At 41.3% G+C, this 17,594-nt stretch overlaps 1 protein-coding gene across 1 annotated transcript in view; it reads left to right on the top strand.

Annotated features, from left to right (window-relative positions):
* Nucleotides 1–17,048, top strand: part of SKOR2 (SKI family transcriptional corepressor 2) — a 33,792-nt gene extending 16,744 nt beyond the window's left edge. The window contains exons 6-7 of the mRNA XM_022561812.3: nt 8,492–8,559; nt 16,960–17,048. Of these exons, the coding sequence (XP_022417520.2) occupies nt 8,492–8,559; nt 16,960–17,022 (131 nt within the window). The 3' untranslated portion in view covers nt 17,023–17,048. The remainder of the gene's footprint in view (nt 1–8,491; nt 8,560–16,959) is intronic.
* The last annotated feature ends 546 nt before the right edge of the window (nt 17,049–17,594 follow it).

Below are 17,594 nucleotides of genomic sequence, written 5' to 3'. Positions count from 1 at the left end.
TGAAAGACACGCCCTCTCGGGTAGCATTTTTGAATAGTACTGGGATCCTGGTAACATGCCAAACTAAGTTCCACCAGACTGCTTAGCAGGGATGAGAATGAAGAGGACTCGTGATGGAGGAGAGTTCAGGCCCCAAGGAGCGATAGGGTCGGTCAAGTTTGTGATCTGTCAGTATCCGCAAGGGAGGTTTGGAGCTCACGATGCTTCAGTATTTTGAATCTGGAGAATGCCTGCTGAGGCTTAGAATAAGACGGAAGGGAGGAGAATGGCCAGTAGCTTTTGATAGTATGTTGGGATCATCATGACATTTGTAGCTTCAAGAAAAAGGGAAACATATTAAAAATATCTTTGAAACCTTGAAAAACAGGTGCTTCCAAGGGATCCAGGATTCTCTCATTTCTAAAACCACATCTTAAAAAAGACTGCACAGTTCCTTGCAGCGATGAGCAGACACTGAGTGATTTGTGTCCCTTCTAAGCTGATGTTTATCTAATTATTGAGTTTGCAGATCCAGTAGAGTGAGTCCAAATCCCGCTGAATCCCCAAAGTATCCACCTAACTCCATGTGAAACCCGTGTAGCCATAATTTATCCCATTAATAAAAGCTAATCATCATTTTAAGGAATTAAGTAATTTATACATTTTCTTACTAATTACTCTACCATACAGCATGATGTACGTGTTTCTGTTTTTTAAAAAGTTTGGATGTTGTAGTACAACTGTCCAGGTTCCATTCAGACCCATCACTCATCCTCCTGGTGTGAATTAAAATGAATCCTCTGTGATTGCCACGTATGTGAAACACTTCAATTAAACAACAACAGAAAAGTTTTGCCCATTTTTATCTACAGTGTACTCCACTGACCAAGGAAGTGGTGCCCAAGTTTGAATAATGCGTGGTTTAGACACACCACCAAGGGGCAGTTAATTTCACACCGGCGAAAACAGCAAATGCACATTACGTGCTTGTTAACTAAATGTGAGAGGCCATGAGGCTGGCAGACAGATTTAGATTCGCTCAGATGGAAAGGGGAGGACAGAACTTTGTAAAGCCGCCATCAGAAGGAAGCAGAGAGGAATCCCAGCAAGAGCTTTTTACTAGGAGGTGGACTCACAGTCACAACACTTCAAACCCGGTTCACTTAGAGCACTGGGGAACTAAGCTAAGCTATCACCTGTGACAGTTAGGAAGCCAGGCTCAAAATACCCTGAGATACTTTGTGGCTCTGCTACCTCATGGCTGTAGGACCTTGGAAACTGTAAAGTGGGCCGGATAATTCCTGTCCCACAGGAAGATGAGGACTAAATGCGAGGATCCACGTGAAGGTCTGAGCACATCCCTAGCACAGGATAAGTGCTCGATGACATCAGCAGTGATGGTGACGGTCATGACGAAGCAGGGGGAGGAAGAGGAAACTTAGCATCGAGCTCTCGAAAAGCATGTCTAGAATGGGTCCACACTTCTGAGCTTCTCTTGTTGTGCTTTGGGAGTGAGGGGTGACCTGTGGTACAGAATAGTGAGGATAAAGATGAGAGGAAGGAGGAGGTGGGGGAGGGGGGAAGTGGAAGAGGCGGAGGGGGAGAAAGCAGGCCTCTGTACTCTGTGGGCAGAGGTTGGGAGGAGGAGGAAGCACAAGCAAGTCTCTCCACTTGCTGGACAGAGGCTTCCAGAGCTGCAAGACTCTGATGGGGAAATGCAGGGAGGAGGAGAGGAGCGGACACCGCAGAGCAAGCAGACATTTACCATTCAGGTGGAGGCAGCAGAGAGCCTGGCGGCTAGTAGCGGGGTCTCCAGGTTTGGACACCGACTCCCCCACTGAGTAACCTTAGGCAAGTTACCTAACCCCCTTTTCAACCGTAGAACAATACTACTACCCATCTCGTGGCGTTGCAGAGAGGATTAAATGTATAAAGTGTTTCGCATAGTGACTAGTGACTGATCCGTAGTAATGTGCGTTGCCGCTACTGTTACCATTTTAAGGGTAATATGTACATTCCTGCAGGGGCTTTATTGTAAACCAGCTGATATTAGAAATCAGAACTTCTAGAGCTTTCCTGGGCTGTAGTTATAGAGGCTGAAACAGGCAGTGAAACTTACTTTGATACGAGACAATCCGTTTAGTTGACCACCTGGGTAGAACATGAGAAGAGAGCTCAGGAGGGGATCCTGAGGGAAGGTGGGAGAAATGTAATCTAGACTGGGTAGAAGTAAGAGTTTGGAGGAAATGGATGACGAGGAGCTTCACCTTTATCAAGGTCACTGAGGTGACAGTAGGACAGCTGGCCCCACATCCTGCAATGACAGTCATGTTTAATTGGACAGGAGTAAATGGTTGGAGACCCTGCCCCCAAGATGCCACCATTCCGAGCTCTCCCACTAAGGACTGGTCTGATCATTTTTTTTGTTTCTGCTTTGGTTTTTTTTTTGCGGTACGCGGGCCTCTCACTGCTGTGGCCTCTCCCGTTGCGGAGCGCAGGCCCAGCGGCCATGGCTCACGGGCCCAGCCGCTCCGCGGCATGTGGGATCCTCCTGGACCGGGGCACGAACCCGTGTCCCCTGCATCGGCAGGCAGACTCCCAACCACTGTGCCACCAGGGAAGCCCTGGTCTGATCATTTTTGCGGCTGCAAATCCAGAAGTCATTTCAGCCATCACATTGTGTCTGCCTTCCCTAGTGAAGCTCTCCTTCCTCCCGGCTCCTCCAACACCCTGCACCTTCCTTTATTACAGTATTCAGGCCTTTGCTGTCATTTTTCATTCATTTTACTCTCTTGCCACTGGCCACCAGTATAACTTCAGAGCCTAGGCCTGACTGGGACCTGCCAAAGGGTTGCTGGATGAGGCCACGAATGGAGAAGGCCCTCACCCTCTCCCTCTCCTGTGTCGCTGCCGCGGGGTGCCCTGCGTCCTCACCTTCCTTCCCCACTCCAGCCCTTTCTGCTTGCTGCTATTAGCCCTGCCTTTCTAAAAATCTACCTTTGGCACCACGCCTTCCACTCACTGTAGTGATTCCCTACTGCTGACCGTATCGCGTCTCATCTAACTCCTGACTGGCTTTTACAATCCTCCATAATCGGCCCACCCAGGCTTATTTCCACTTCTCCCCCTACTCACTTCCACTTACCCTGCGGACCGCCCTCGCCCCTCACTTTCCACCTCTGCACCCTGCGTTTCTCTAGTCCAAATGCCTCCCTTGTCTAGGTGCTCCTCATTATTTGGGACAAAGCTCAAGCTCTGCCACCTCCAGGAAGCCTTCCTGCTCTTGCAGTTTGCACTCTGTGCTGAAGTCCTCCTGTGTTTATTTCTAGTTCCATGGGTGTTTTGTGTTCACTGCTCTCTGATTGTTTCACCCTCTACCCGACAGTGTTGTAAATAATTTCAGAAAAGAGTCTTCTGTTGCTGCCCATTGCAGCAAATTGTGGGAACATGACATACTCTCAATCAATGGTTGATATAAATATTGGAGTCATATTCGAAGAGATTAAAACTGACAGTGAAGATGAGATTGGATCACTGATAAAGGAGATTAGCAAGGACTCATGAGTTGAGTCCTTGGATTTGCAGGTATGATGACAAATTCATGGCATTTGAGAGAACCAAGTGGAAAGGCCAGTGGTTTACAACAGGGAAGACCTACTAATGGCTGGGGTTTTGTGAAAAACTTAACTGGTAGATTTTGATCATGTCATCGTCTTAGATTTTTATAAAAAATTTCTTTTCCAAGTTACTTTTAAGGTTACTTCTTATTAAAAACAAACTACATTTCATCTACCTGAATATGGTTGTCCCATCTTTCACCTGTGGCTGTTACTAGATTCATTCTGTGTTCAGTGGTTTCCGTCCTTCCTTCCTCTCTCTTTGTTGTGGCATCCTCTGGAGAAGCAGGGATGGGGATTCTAAACCACGGTACAGATCAAAAGTCTCTGTCGTTGTTTAAAAGCAGTGATAACAAAATAAAGATTATGTAAATGAAATAAGCCCCAAAGCCTATTGCTTGATGAGTAGGCTCTACCAGGGGAACTAGATCTACCATATGAGTTCTCTTCTTATTTCTAGTGCCAGGTATGTAGGCTGGATACTTTTTGTTGCTGTTTGAAAAACTCTTTGGCTTTTCAAACTGTCCACGTTTGCAGAGCACAGCCTTCAGTGCTTTTCTCTGCCACCTCCTTTTATGCTATCGTCTTCCAAAAATAGTTGGGTTTCAAGTGATTCTCGTTAGAGTAAACAGCTTAATGGTGTTTTCATCTCCCCTTAAATTATGTCTTCATCAACCTTAGAACATAGCAAAACTTTTAGTTTTTTTTTTCTCTCGCCAATTAACAATCTTTATATCTCTAAAGTTATACACATGCTTGCTGTAGAAAAGTTTAAATATACAGAAATATAAAGGAAAGAAAATAAAAATCACCCATAATCCTGTCACCTAGAGGAAACCAATGTTAACATTTTGGAGTTTCAGCCTTTCTAGTGCATATTAAATCATTTTTTAAACAAAATGAAATACTATACACACCAGTTTTTACCCTCCTTTTTTTCACTTAACATGAGCTTCTTTTCAAGACTACCTAGCAGTCTATAAATGCACTCTTATATTGGACATTAAAGTTTATCCAAGTTTTAGGCATCGTTGTTACTGAATCTTTGTACAAATCCATTATCATCTCCCTAGGATAAACTCCTAAAAGAATTTCTGTTAGAGTATGAACTTTTCAAAGCTCTTGATACGTAATTTTATGTTGCTTTCCAGAAAGGTTGCACTAATTTATACTTCCATCCTTGGAACACCACGTATCATCTTTTCTTTAGATCTTTGCTAACTTAAATGGAAAAAGTGGTTCCTTGTATTATATCCTTTTCTCTCATTGCTAGGGATATTGAACACTTTGCACATGTCTGTCATCCATTTGTATGTTTTGTGAATGCCCACGTATTCTCTCCCCATATTTCTTTTGACATGTTCATTTTCTCCTGGTTTATGTGAGCTCTTTATATACTAAAATATTAATTCTTCATCATGTTGCAAATATTCTTTTGTTTCTGTCCATTTTTAAATGTTGACTATGGTGTTTTGTGTTTATTGTCATACCAAAGTTTTAACTTTTTATCTAATCAAATCTGTAAGTCTTTCCTGTTTGCTTTTTGTCTTTGATGCCCTTCCTCACTCCAATTTTATAAAAATATTCACCATTTTTCCGGCACTTTAACAGCATCATTTTTTTTTTCACTTTAACTTAAAGAATTGTAATGTGTGCCATCATAGAGCAATGAGCATGAATTAAGTAAGGACTAGTTATCATCATTCCACTCCAAATTACCCTTAGCTATTTCCTTCTCCAACATCAGACTCTCCTGGGCTGCCAGGGAGGTGCCACAGCCAGCTTCAGGCAGCCCTTCATCTCCCACCCACCTCAGCATCACCCTGATCAGAGGCACTGCGGAGCCCGAGAGGGACAGAAGAAGCTGCTGAGGTTCAGAGGGCAGATCTCTCCTTCACAGAGGGAGACCTGCTTGGGATGTGCTTTGGTATCTGGAAAACACACTGATCTTCTGAAGGTATTCTGGCCCAGGCACAGGGCCAAGGGCACTGGAACCAGGGCAGTTTGCGGAGCACTGACTCCTGTTGCCTGGTACCCAGCCTATGGGCTTTGACCCACCTCCAGAGCATCCTGAGGTGGCAGGTGGGTGCCAGCCCCTCATACAGTACCTGACTTCTAATTTTCATCAGTATAAGTCAAAATTACCCGCTCCCCATTTTCCAACACAGGAAAGACAGAACTGGGTGTGTGGAGCCCAACCAAATCAGTTTACCTTGTCATCAAATCTTAAAGCAGTAGAGCAAGAAAGGACCTTACAGAGCACATCATTCCACACCCTTGTTTGTTCAGATGAGGGTCTGAGCCTCCAGAGGGGGGTAATTACTGTCCAAGGCAGAATCCAGACCTTCTGGTGGGTACTTTATTGTTCTATTCATTCCTCATTCATTAACGAGCCCCTGCTGTGTGCCAGGCCCTGTGGTGGGCTTTGGAAATTTTAAAAGTGTCTAAAACTTATCTTCCTGTCCTCACTGTTTCACTGAGAGACAGATGTATAACCACTAATCATAGTACGGATTATGGATGCATTAACAAACGTATGTACAGAGTGCTGGAGGAGTACAAGAGAAATGTGGCTAATTCTGGCAGGAGAGGGCAGGAGAACTGGAGAGAACATTTCAGAAGACAGAACGTTTGAGCTGGACTTTAAAGAAAAGGGAGATGTTTGCTGTAAGGGCCAGGCCACAGCAGTGGCAAACACAGAGTGGCTGGGAGTGCAATGCATGTGTGGACTGGAGAGTGGTTTGGTGGGTGATGTGGTGGAAGGAGCTTCCTCTACCCCCTTTGCTGCAACCAGCTGAGCCACTTGCTGTTCCCTACTCCCGCCTCCACATCTTAGCGAAAAACGCTGATCACACCTCCTCAAGCTTTTCCTCCTTCTTAATCCTCCAAGGGAACCCGAGGGCTCCTTCCTTGACCCTTGCATAGCACCACAGGCTTACCTCTATTACAGTACCTTTCACATCAAATTCTGAGCTGAGAGTAGGAAATGGGTCTTCTTAAAAATATGAATATTATAAAAGGCAAAACTATGGAGACAGTAAAAAGATCAGTGACTGCTAGGGGTGGAGTGGAGGGGAGGAGTGAATCACCAGAGCCCAGAGGATTTCAGGGAAGTGAAAATACTCTGTATGATATTGTGATTATAGACATATGTTATTATATATTTGTCCAAACCCATAGAATGTCCAACACTAAGAGTGAATCCTAAGGTAAACTATGGACTTTGGGCAATAATGAGGTGTCAATGTAGGTTTATCCGTGGAAACAAATTCTGGTGAGTGATGTTGATAATGGGGGAGGCTGTGTGCGTGGGGGGAGGCACAGAGTGTGTATGGGAAATCTCTGTACCTCCTTAATTTTGTTGTGAAACTAAAGCTGCTCTTTTGAAAAGGTCTTTTAAAATTAATTAAAAATACATGCTTGAGGTTGGGGAAGGAATTCAAATAGTGTAGAAAGATAGATCAAAAAAATAGGGCTTCCCTGGTGGTGCGGTGGTTGAGAGTCCACCTGCCGATGCAGGGGACACGGGTTCGTGCCCCGGTCCGGGAAGATCCCACATGCCGCGGAGCGGCTGGGCCCGTGAGCCATGGCCACTGAGCCTGTCTGGAGCCTATGCTGGAGCCTATGCTGGAGCCTATGTCTGGAGCCTATGTCTGGAGCCTATGCTCCGCAATGGGAGAGGCCACAACAGTGAGAGGCCCGCATACAGCAAAAAAATAAATAAATAAAAATTAAAAAATTAAAAGAACAATGTTTTTAGTTTCTGAGTATCCAGAATCTCATGAGTGGTAAAGAGTTTATTACCTTGAAAGCGATGGGAAACCCTCACGGAGTTTTAAGCAGGAGAATGAAAGGGATCTGGAGGCCAGATGGTCAGTTGGGAAACTTTTCAGGGAAGAGGTGTCTGCATTTGGGAGGTAACAATGGCAAAGAGAGGAGAGGATGGAGGTAGAATATACAGGACTCACACACCAGTTGGCTGTAGAGATGAAAGGAAGAGAAAAGATGATGACAGAGTTTCTGGTTTCTTCAAGCCACTGCCCTGACCATCCACCACAGATTCATATGAAATCATGTTAATTTCTCATTTAAAGCAGAAAAAGCTGAAGTTAGCCAAGCCCACACTTTAAAAAAGATCAGTGGAGAAGATGAAAGAACAAGATGCACATTAAGAAGTCATTCCTTTCTGGAAATACAATAAAAATGATCAATATGTAGAATGGCAAAGATATTTTGCACAATATGTCTTAAAGTTCCTTCCTTCTCAGATTGAGGCAAGGTCTGTAGAACCACATAGGCCCAAGGAGGACGTAAGATAAGGCTGCTACCAGGTGGGAGAGTTTGCAGGTTGGGAGAGTCCAGTCAGAATACATTTATCACTCACTCTCTTAGACGTGAGATGAGCTGCAGTGAAGCCAGGCAGGCACATCTAACAGACCTACGTCTTATCACCCAAGGGTTCGCGTGCACAAGGGTCCACATTTCCTATGATGGACTTTGTCTGAACTTCACCCCGTCACTAGCACTAGACTTCTGAAGACAGTGGAAGCTCTCAGTACTGTGACTGGCTCAAGTGTTCAAAGACTAGAGAACATGCTTGCCCTCGACATTCCTGAGTAGTTATTATGTGCAAGAGATTATACTAGACGGGCTATGTGATATTGTGAAATATAAGAGATAGACCTTTGCCTCTCAGGATTTACTGTCTATTCTGATTAAGTCACAGTCTTGAAGAAAACATCTCTTCAAACAACTATAGTGTTTACTTTTAAAAATACCAAAGGGTGGGGGGGAGGGGCGGTTCTATGGGACTGTCAGTAATATTTTTACTAAATATACCAATAGTAGATTTTGCACTTTAATTAATTTATTTCTCTGTTTCTCACTCCTACCAGATAATTTTCAGGATCAAATGAAAAGGGAACTAGCCTACCGAGAAGAAATGGTGCAACAGTTACAAATTGTAAGATGCATTTCTACTTAAAAATAAATGCAAGGTGATGGGTTTGTTTTCAAACCACCCAATATGTATGAAACTGTTTGTGTTTTTGCCTTGAAATCCTTTGGTCCACCTCCCTCTCCGCTGGTTTAGATGCTAATTGCCAAGAGATTTACTTAGATGCAGGATACGCAGATGTGTCAGTACATTTCCTCTAAATGTAACTACCTACCATGTGTTAATAGACAGATGTGTACATTGTCTCTGAGGGTGAACCAGAGGTACCTGCATTGTCTTCCACTGTGCAGACTTCCGAACACAGCGCTGGGCTGCACCAGAAGCTCAGGGAAGGGCCATTGTCTTTGTCTTCCCCCTCCTTCCACCACCCAGACCTGAGCAGGCCCTCTGCTGTCAATAGAACTTAGTATAAATACAATTAAATCAATTAAATTCACTTGAACGACGATGAAAAGAAACGAATTATTTCCAAATGAAGTGTGTTACTCTATCCTAATCATGTCTGAAAGTGGACACTGACAAAGATCTATTTATACAGAAACAGGGAAACAGGAAAATGTGTGATAAATAAATGTTGCGAGGTTTTATGTTTTTCGTTTTTTGAGTTGTTTTTTTTCTTTTCCCTGAATTCCTCACCCTTTGTCCCCATGCAGATACATCTGGTATTATTTATTAGTGCTTTGAAAGCAGTCTCCCAAGCTTCCTCATTTTCATGAGTACAATGGGGAAATAATTTCTGCTTAGTTTTTGTAAGATTATTTATTTATTTATTTATTTACGGCTGCGTCGGGTCTTCGTTGCTGTGCACGGGCTTTCTCTAGTTGCGGCGAGCGAGGGTTACTCTTTGTTGCAGTGCTAGGCTTCTCCTTGCAGTGGCTTCTCTTTGTTGGGGAGCACGGGCTCTAGGCGCACGGGCTTCAGTAGTTGTGGCACATGGGCTCAGCAGTTGTGATGCATGGGCTCTAGAGAGCAGGCTCAGTAGTTGTGGTGCACGGGCTTAGTTGCTCCGCAGCATGTGGGATCTTCCCTGACCAGGGCTCAAACTCATGTCCCCTGCATTGGCAGGCAGATTCTTAACCACTGCGCCACAAGAGAAGTCCATTTATAAGATTTTTTTTTTTTTTTTTGCGGTACACGGGCCTCTCACTGTGGTGGCCTCTCCCGTTGCGGAGCACAGGCTCCGGACACACAGACTCAGCCGCCATGGCTCACGGGCCTAGCCGCTCTGCAGCATGTGGGATCCTCCTGGACCGGGGCACGAACCTGTGTCCCCTGCATCGGCAGGCGGACTCTCAACCACTGCGCCACCAGGGAAGCCCCTATAAGATATTTTTAATCACCTGGGTAAAGACATACATTGATCCTTAGTGTTCTTCACAGCATGATTATTATAATCTGGGTTGCTTGGTGTTTCTGAGCTGGTCCACGTTATCCTTATACCACAAAGCATGTATCTATGCAGACCCGCCTGTCATGTCTAGAGAGCCAGGCATCTAGCTTTCTGTCAGGATTATTTAAGGAAGATGGTTATTGATGTTTCCTTTCTGCATGGGAGAAATCATGCTTGCGTTAATGGAGATTGCTGAGAGTCATTTTGAAAGCAGCCTTGTATTTCATGATGTTTTCCCCCAGTCTAGGGGCTCTATTAAAAGTACTGCTTCTAACTTTAACCCTCCTTCTGAGGTTTTCCTGGATCTCAAGTGCTGGTCCACAACTCTCAGTTCTGAAAACCACCTCAACATAAGACCCTCTTAAACTGGATCTTTCTTCTTGTTTTGGTTTTGCTTGTGTTAGTTTTATTTGCACCTAACTTCACTGGGGAATAGAAGGATTTTCTTAATCAATTGAAAACTAATCCCCCACAGGGGTTAAAAAAAAAAAGTATCTACTCTTCTCAGCTTTTGATACCTAGATAATAAGAGCTGCTCATTACTTGCTGTGAATTTACGTATTGTTTTATTTGTCCAAAGGAAGAATGTAAAGATAGGATCAGAGATAGAAGGATATAAAATTTTAAGACCTTACTTATTTTACATAGGATATCGTTTTCAGACTCTTAAAACAAAAATTACCACACATGCAACCAAAGATGTGTGACTGCTGGGTGGTGATGAGCGTAGCAAAAGGGGCATTAGGAAAGGAAACTAAATAATTATTTCAGTGCCAGTTATTTAAGGCCAGTTATGTAATTTTAATGTCATAATTTTCTTTGACATTTGGATTCTTTAGTAAAAGAGGAGATGATATTGCATTCATGTAATAAGCAGGCAGTATTAATAAAAGAAAAAATATCTCTTGTCTTTTGAGATATTTGGTACATGGAAGATACAAATTGGTATTACAAAATATCTTGATTATATTGTATTGCAAAATATTTTCTCATTATGTATTTATTTATCTAGACAAGTGTTATTAATTCATATTCCTCTAGATAGTAAATTTTCCTGGTTGCAAATTAAATTCTTTGGGAGGAGCTGGAATGTTTTCCCCCAGCCTTGTAGGTACAATATAATTCCTGAAATCCACAAAAGTACATCCAGACTACCAACATGAAAATTGGTGAAATAGACATGATTTGTCCCTTCTGCTTCTTCCCCTTCTTTTGTGTCCCCTATCCTTAGATGCCCGGGTCTTCATGCTACCTTCGACACCTAGCATGGTGTCTAACATCAAATAGGGATCAGTAGACATTTGTTGAATTAACCACCACCCATGGATGCCCCCTGACCCAAGGCTGATACTGTCATGTAGCAGTCCTCTTAATTCTTTTCCAAATTGTCCTGGCTTGGTCCTGATTTCCTCAAATTTTTTTTTTGTGCTGGGGAACTACTACCAAAACTACTAAAAGAAGGCATACTAGTGAATTACTGGGAGCTTATGTATTACAGCACTGTCCTTGTGACTAACAGATACAAGCTTTAAAGTCTGCAAACTTGAGTTCAAGATTCATCCTGCATAGTTCATTTTATCAGTTTCTAGACCAAAGGGACCCGTTATAAGGTCCAACCTAGTACCCTGATAGGGATATGATAAGGCACAAGTGTTTAATAAACATGAAATGCACATGTAAACATAAAATGCTGTGCCAATACAAGTAATCAATTTAATGACGTGCCCCTTCTCAAAGTAGTACCTCTATTAGTGGAACTATTTGAGCCTTGGCGGCTGGAGATATATTTGTGCGGGAAGGACCTGTGTTCATACTATACCATCTGCTTTAGAACTGAGGCAGCAAACTCAAGTTTACTTGAGCAGAAACTTATCCTGGCCCTTATTCAGCTTGTTGTATCTGCTAAAGTAACTGGAGAAAAATGTCTTTAGAAAATTATACCTAAACATTATCAAGAAGTTGCTAGGCATCACAATTATTGACTTTCTCAATATTTTTAGTTGAATGCTCTAATTCATCAGTAAATATAGTTACATGCTTTGCTCCTTGAGAACCGAACAATTCACCAAAAATTATTTTATTCTTTTCTGTTTAAATTATTTTATATTTAAAGTTTACAAAGCACGTATTACAGAATAGTCATTTGCTTACAGAATAGGCATCTTTTCCTTTAGATGAAATAAAAACCCACTCTGCAGTCATGGAGAATTGAAATATATTAAAACCATCATATTTTGTAACAATTCCCATAGAGCCACAATGCATTTATCCTATGCTCTTGCACAGCGTTCTTATTCAAGACGATATCGAAAGCATCTTGGGTATCATTGCCATAGAAAGAAAACTTACGAATTTCTTTGGTTCCTGCATTTTTAGATTCTCCACTGACTAATTTCTACACCATTGCTTCCTTTTACAGTTTGTTAAATGCCAAGTTGTGATGACTATAGACTCAAATGATTGACTCTCTTTGTGTGTTTATAAATAAATGTGCATTTATCTAATGTGAGATTTAAAGCATATGCAGTTTATTTAACACATATACATGGGCCACAAGCTAATATTTTTTTTACAAACAGTTTAAAATGAGAGTTTTACAGTCCTTATCACAGTTTGTGTTATAGTCCCCCACCTCTGCTCTGGGTTTTCAAATGCTTAAAATGTTTTTATTACCAAACCAGATTTATTTATACAAGCGAAGAAATATGAACCAAATACAAAGGTTTTAGAATTTAGCACATTCATGAAGATGTTAGTGTTTAGTATAATAAAGAGCAAAAGGTTTCTCATTCACAAGTGAGCTGTGGTTCTAGGGAAAAAGTTCAATTTTTAAAACAAAACCATCATCCCTTAGGATTGAGAAGAAGGTGAAGAAACCATTACAATGTTATATGTAAATTATATCTCAATTTTTAAAAAATTTTTAAAGAAGAAAGTGAAGGCATTTTACTAAGTGTATAACCATTCTTAAAAGATTTTTATTAGAGTATAGCTGATTTACAATGTTGTGTTAGTTTCAAGTGTACAGCAAAGTGAGTCAATTATACATATACATATATCCACTCTTTTTTAGATTCTTTTCCCGTATAGACCATTACAGAATATTGAGTAGAGTTCCCTGTGCTATATAGTAGGTCCTTATTAGTTATCTACTTTATATATAGTAGTGTGTATATATCAATTCCAATCTCCCAATTTATCCCTCCCCCCTTATCCCCTGGTAACCGTAAGTTTGTTTTCTACATCTATAACGTGTACAGCCTTTTGATTAAAGTTTTTCCAAGGACTGGAATATAATGTCGTTTACAACATGAGCCGAGACTACTGTGATGCCTTGATAACCTTTTTTCAATTTTTTATTGCTAATTTGGCAACAATTTTTTAAAGCAAGTACATGTATGTATAAGCTACTACTGTAGGTTTGTTGAAGGCATGTCATAGTTGAAGACATAGTTGTTGAAGACATTAGTCATAGTTCTTGAAGGACACTGTGAAGCTGCAACAGAAAGCACATGATAAATGGCTAGACCCAGATTCACATACTTTGAACTTGCTGGATCGCTACCACAGGGCATGTAGATTGAGAAAAAGTGCTTTTAAAATATGCTAGTCTTGAAGTGCCCTCTGCTGTTCTTCCAGAACACTGCAGCCACACGCAGCCAGAGGGAACCAGTCTCAAAGTTCCTCATTAAAGCCTCAATTAAAATTAATGTTCAACCAATAGATTTAGTACTAATGTTTCGTTCACCGTGGACTTGTAAAAAGTCAGTTTACAACTTCCTGATGGTGTGAGCACTGTGCATCCTTGCCGGGAAAGGAGCGGTGACAGGTCTTTATCGTTTCTGGAGGAGTGCTCCCCCTTTGGCAAGGGTACAGCTCTTCAGTGTGGTCTTTTCTTGGAGGATCTCCAGTATTCATTAGGATGGGAACTTACCCAGATTTCTACCGTCTGAACACGGAGAGTTTTTTAAAATATGCTTTACATATTTTTAAAAGGTAGATAGAGCACTTTATTTTTAGAAAAAGATTCCTGGGCCCCTAGAAGATTTTGATTTTGTGACTAAATATGTAACAAGTAGAGGACTTGATGTAAGTCTGAACTTCCTTGGAAGCTGCCTTAAGATTCTCCAGGAGACAGACTTTGACTACAGTGGGTCCTTTTCCACTTATTGATCTATTGCCTTGCATCTTGACAATGCAATGACTCGTTTCTTAATTATATATCCTTTTTCTCGTCTTTCTCCTTTTGAGATGTTGGCCCACCTTAATGTCTGAGCTCAGGCTAACTCTCTTGGCACAATCTAGGAAATTATCTTTTTTGGTAAAATCTCAATACTTTTGATAGACTAGAGCCAACTAGGTGATTTAGAAGTTGTGTAGCAACTTTGAGGGGTTTTGCCCATGCCAATCTTGGTGATTTCCAAGCTGGTCAGAATGAAAAGAAAGCTTTTATAAGTTCTATTATAGGAGATTTACATGGCCTAATTATCTTTAATGGAGCCTCTAAGATCCTGAGCTCCCCCAGTTGGGGAGTATAGAACCTGAAGCACCATCAATCATAAAAGTGCCCATTGCTTGATGTATCATAAGAAAAGAAGTTTCCAACTATTATTCTCAGATACCATCAATTATAGTACATCCAACTTCAGAAGTGTTAAAATGTGAGGGAAAAAACTGCATCTTAGAATCAATGAAATAGGATAGTTTCCGTGAACAGTCGGGCCATATGCTAATATATTCTTTATTAATCATTCATGACTTAAGACTTGGGATTAATGACTTTCAGCTCACAACCTGAGGTTAATAATTCTTCACACAGATTTCAATTTCAGTCCGGAGATTTGGGGATCAAACGTGCTTATTTGGAAATGTCCTTTTTTTCCTGAGTCCTTTTCTTAAATTTCCTTACCAGCTTCCCATCTTAATGAAATGTTACATTGTTGTTTCTGAAAAAAAGAAAAAGACATTCAGACTTAGATCTGAAATCAGTGCCCTTCAGGCAGTTTTCTTTGGGCTAGGATGAGTAGTTTACTGGCTTTGATGAGGTGGCGCATGGTGATATTAACTTATCTCGTGCAGTGCCTGGCACAGAACAGACACTTACTAAATCTTGGTGGCATCTAATCTTGATGTTGAGAATGCTTTCTAACTGGGAGGGTGACACAAATACATTTTATTAGGTAATCCTTATACCCCAAGGTTTACATCATTTCTACTTGTTATCCTAAATAATACAATTCCATTCAAAGCTCTGACATCATGCATCTAAAGAAAGAGGTGATCCATGTGTTTTGGCATATTGTTTCATACACCATAATGGAAAATCAGGATTCAAGTATGTCTCTGTTAATAGCAGGTATAGCATAACCCAGAGTGGAAAGAAGAGGTAACTAGAGTAGGTCCCTGTGTAACTATTCTTGTCATAGTTATCTAGCTAATCTCAACTCTCGTCCTAAGTATGAGATTAGGACACAACTATTTATGGTCCTATATGAACCATAATTTCGATGCTGCTATTATGGCCTTTATCAGATATGTCTCTATCGTATACATCCATGTTGTGGCTGTGTATCAAGATAGTGAGGTGGTTATTTTAGTCTTCTCTCTTTTTTTCATTAAAGACTGTTTGAGGGCTTCCCTGGTGGCACAGTAGTTAAGAATCCGCCCGCCAATGCAGGGGATATGGGTTCAAGCCCTGGGCCAGGAAGATCCCACATGCCGCGGAGCAACTAAGCCCGTGTACCACAACTACTGAACCTGCGCTCTAGAGCCTGTGAGCCACAACTACTGAGCCCGCGTGCCACAACTACCGAAGCCCACGTGCCTAGAGCCTGTGCTCTGCAACAAGAGAAGCCACCGCAATGAGAAGCCCCGCGCACTGCAACAAAGAATAGCCCCCACTCGCCACAACTAGAGAAAGCCTGTGCGCAGCAATGAAGACCCAACGCAGCCAAAAATAAATTAATTAATTAAAAAAGAAAAGACTTGTTTGATTCAGCTAACCAGTTATTATGGCAAAATGGTCCAGCTAGTCTTAGCCACAAGCATCACTATAGATTTGTAGTTCCTTTCCATTAATAAAGGTTCATGTTTATGGACTGGTAGATCAGGAGAGCAAAACAAAAATATGCTGGGGATATGGGGAATGTATATAACAGTATTCAAAATATTAACTACTTGAATGACTATAATTTTCTTTCCTTCACTGCTTTTATATAATATCAGCCATAGTCCATGTTACATTCTAGAAGGCTGAATATTTCTTTAAATGTAAAACAGATTTATATCATTAGAGTCCTGAATTTAGCCTTATAATGATGAAGGTAAGTAGCATGACTAGGGTTAGTAGAGAGGCAAATCTAAATAATACATGTAGTCCAGTTTCAACAATTTGAATTTTCTAATGAAAAGTAGCATATCAAATGCGATAGACTTTCATTCAAAACCCCACTATTGAAAAGTACTTTTCAAGTTTATCCAGGTAGAATTCTCAAGGGTCATTATTTTCCATTCAGTGCAATTATTTCTGATGCTTCTTAGTAGTTATTGGGAAATTACCCAGAGTAATAGTTTGTGTTTAGTTAATCTTATTTGTGATTTATAATGATAGCATATTTCCTCACTCTAATTAAATGAAAAATTACATTAAACTAGTTTGTAATCACATTCTTGTTTTGTGACCTTGGACATACGTTATAACTTAATTTTCATACATAAATAAAAATAAGTACCATATTATTAAGTGCAAATTATTAAGTGCAGTGAAATGTCACATAGGAACCTCAGAGACTAGCTGTAGCAACAACCTAGTGTGATCACCTGTTCTGTCCTGATTGCTTTTTCACAGGCCTTAGACATGCTATGCCCCAGAAGCCCCATACTGCCGGGCAGATGGAGACCTTTTGTCCTCAGGGCAGATTCACCAGCATTCAAATTTAGGCACAATGAAGGGTCTCCATTATACATGTCTCCAAATTTTGCTCACCTGGATAGTTTTGCTTGTTTTTATCTTACAGATTCCCTATGCAGCAAGCTTGATCAGGAAAGAAAAGCTAGGTGCCCATCTCAGCAAAAGCTAAAAGGTGAGCTCACCAGAGGAAACAGATTTTCCTTAACTCTCTGAATTGTCATTGCTGGGCTGTGTTCTTTACTGATGTACTTGAAATAGCCCAGGGGATTGATGATGTTGCATCCTGTGTTTAAGCTGATACACTGTTGAACTTCATCCTAGGCATGGGGCTTCCTAAATAAATGGCTAAGTGCATCTTATAAATTCTGTGGAAAATGTCTAAAACTAAGGAAATTCTCAGTTCAGTCTTGTAGATGTGATCTTCATTTTGTTTTAAGGTTTTCTACTCTTTCCGGTTCCTCCTGACACCCTGATTCCTGGTCCTCTGAAGGAAACCGGAGTGTCAGAAGCCATGCTTATTATGTTTTTTCTTCTCTGTCTCTCCTTTGCTTCCAAAATGTCTTCCTGAAACCCGACTTTCAGTGAATTACTGACAGATGGTGCTGTGAATAACTGCGTGCGACATAGACCTTCGAGAACTTCTGCTGCAGAATTAGTCATTCATTCTTTCCCTAAAACAATCCTTGTTTCTCTACAGCTGAAGCCAGATCCAATGTCACATACCTGACAGCAATTTAAAAG

This window comes from Delphinapterus leucas, chromosome 14, assembly GCF_059928025.1.
Source record: "Delphinapterus leucas isolate spDelLeu-1000000601 "Yukka" chromosome 14, BTC_Dleu_Yukka2, whole genome shotgun sequence".
Taxonomy (NCBI): Eukaryota; Metazoa; Chordata; class Mammalia; order Artiodactyla; family Monodontidae; genus Delphinapterus; species Delphinapterus leucas.
Note: the sequence above shows the minus strand (reverse complement) of the source record. Positions and strands in the feature narration are given on the sequence as shown.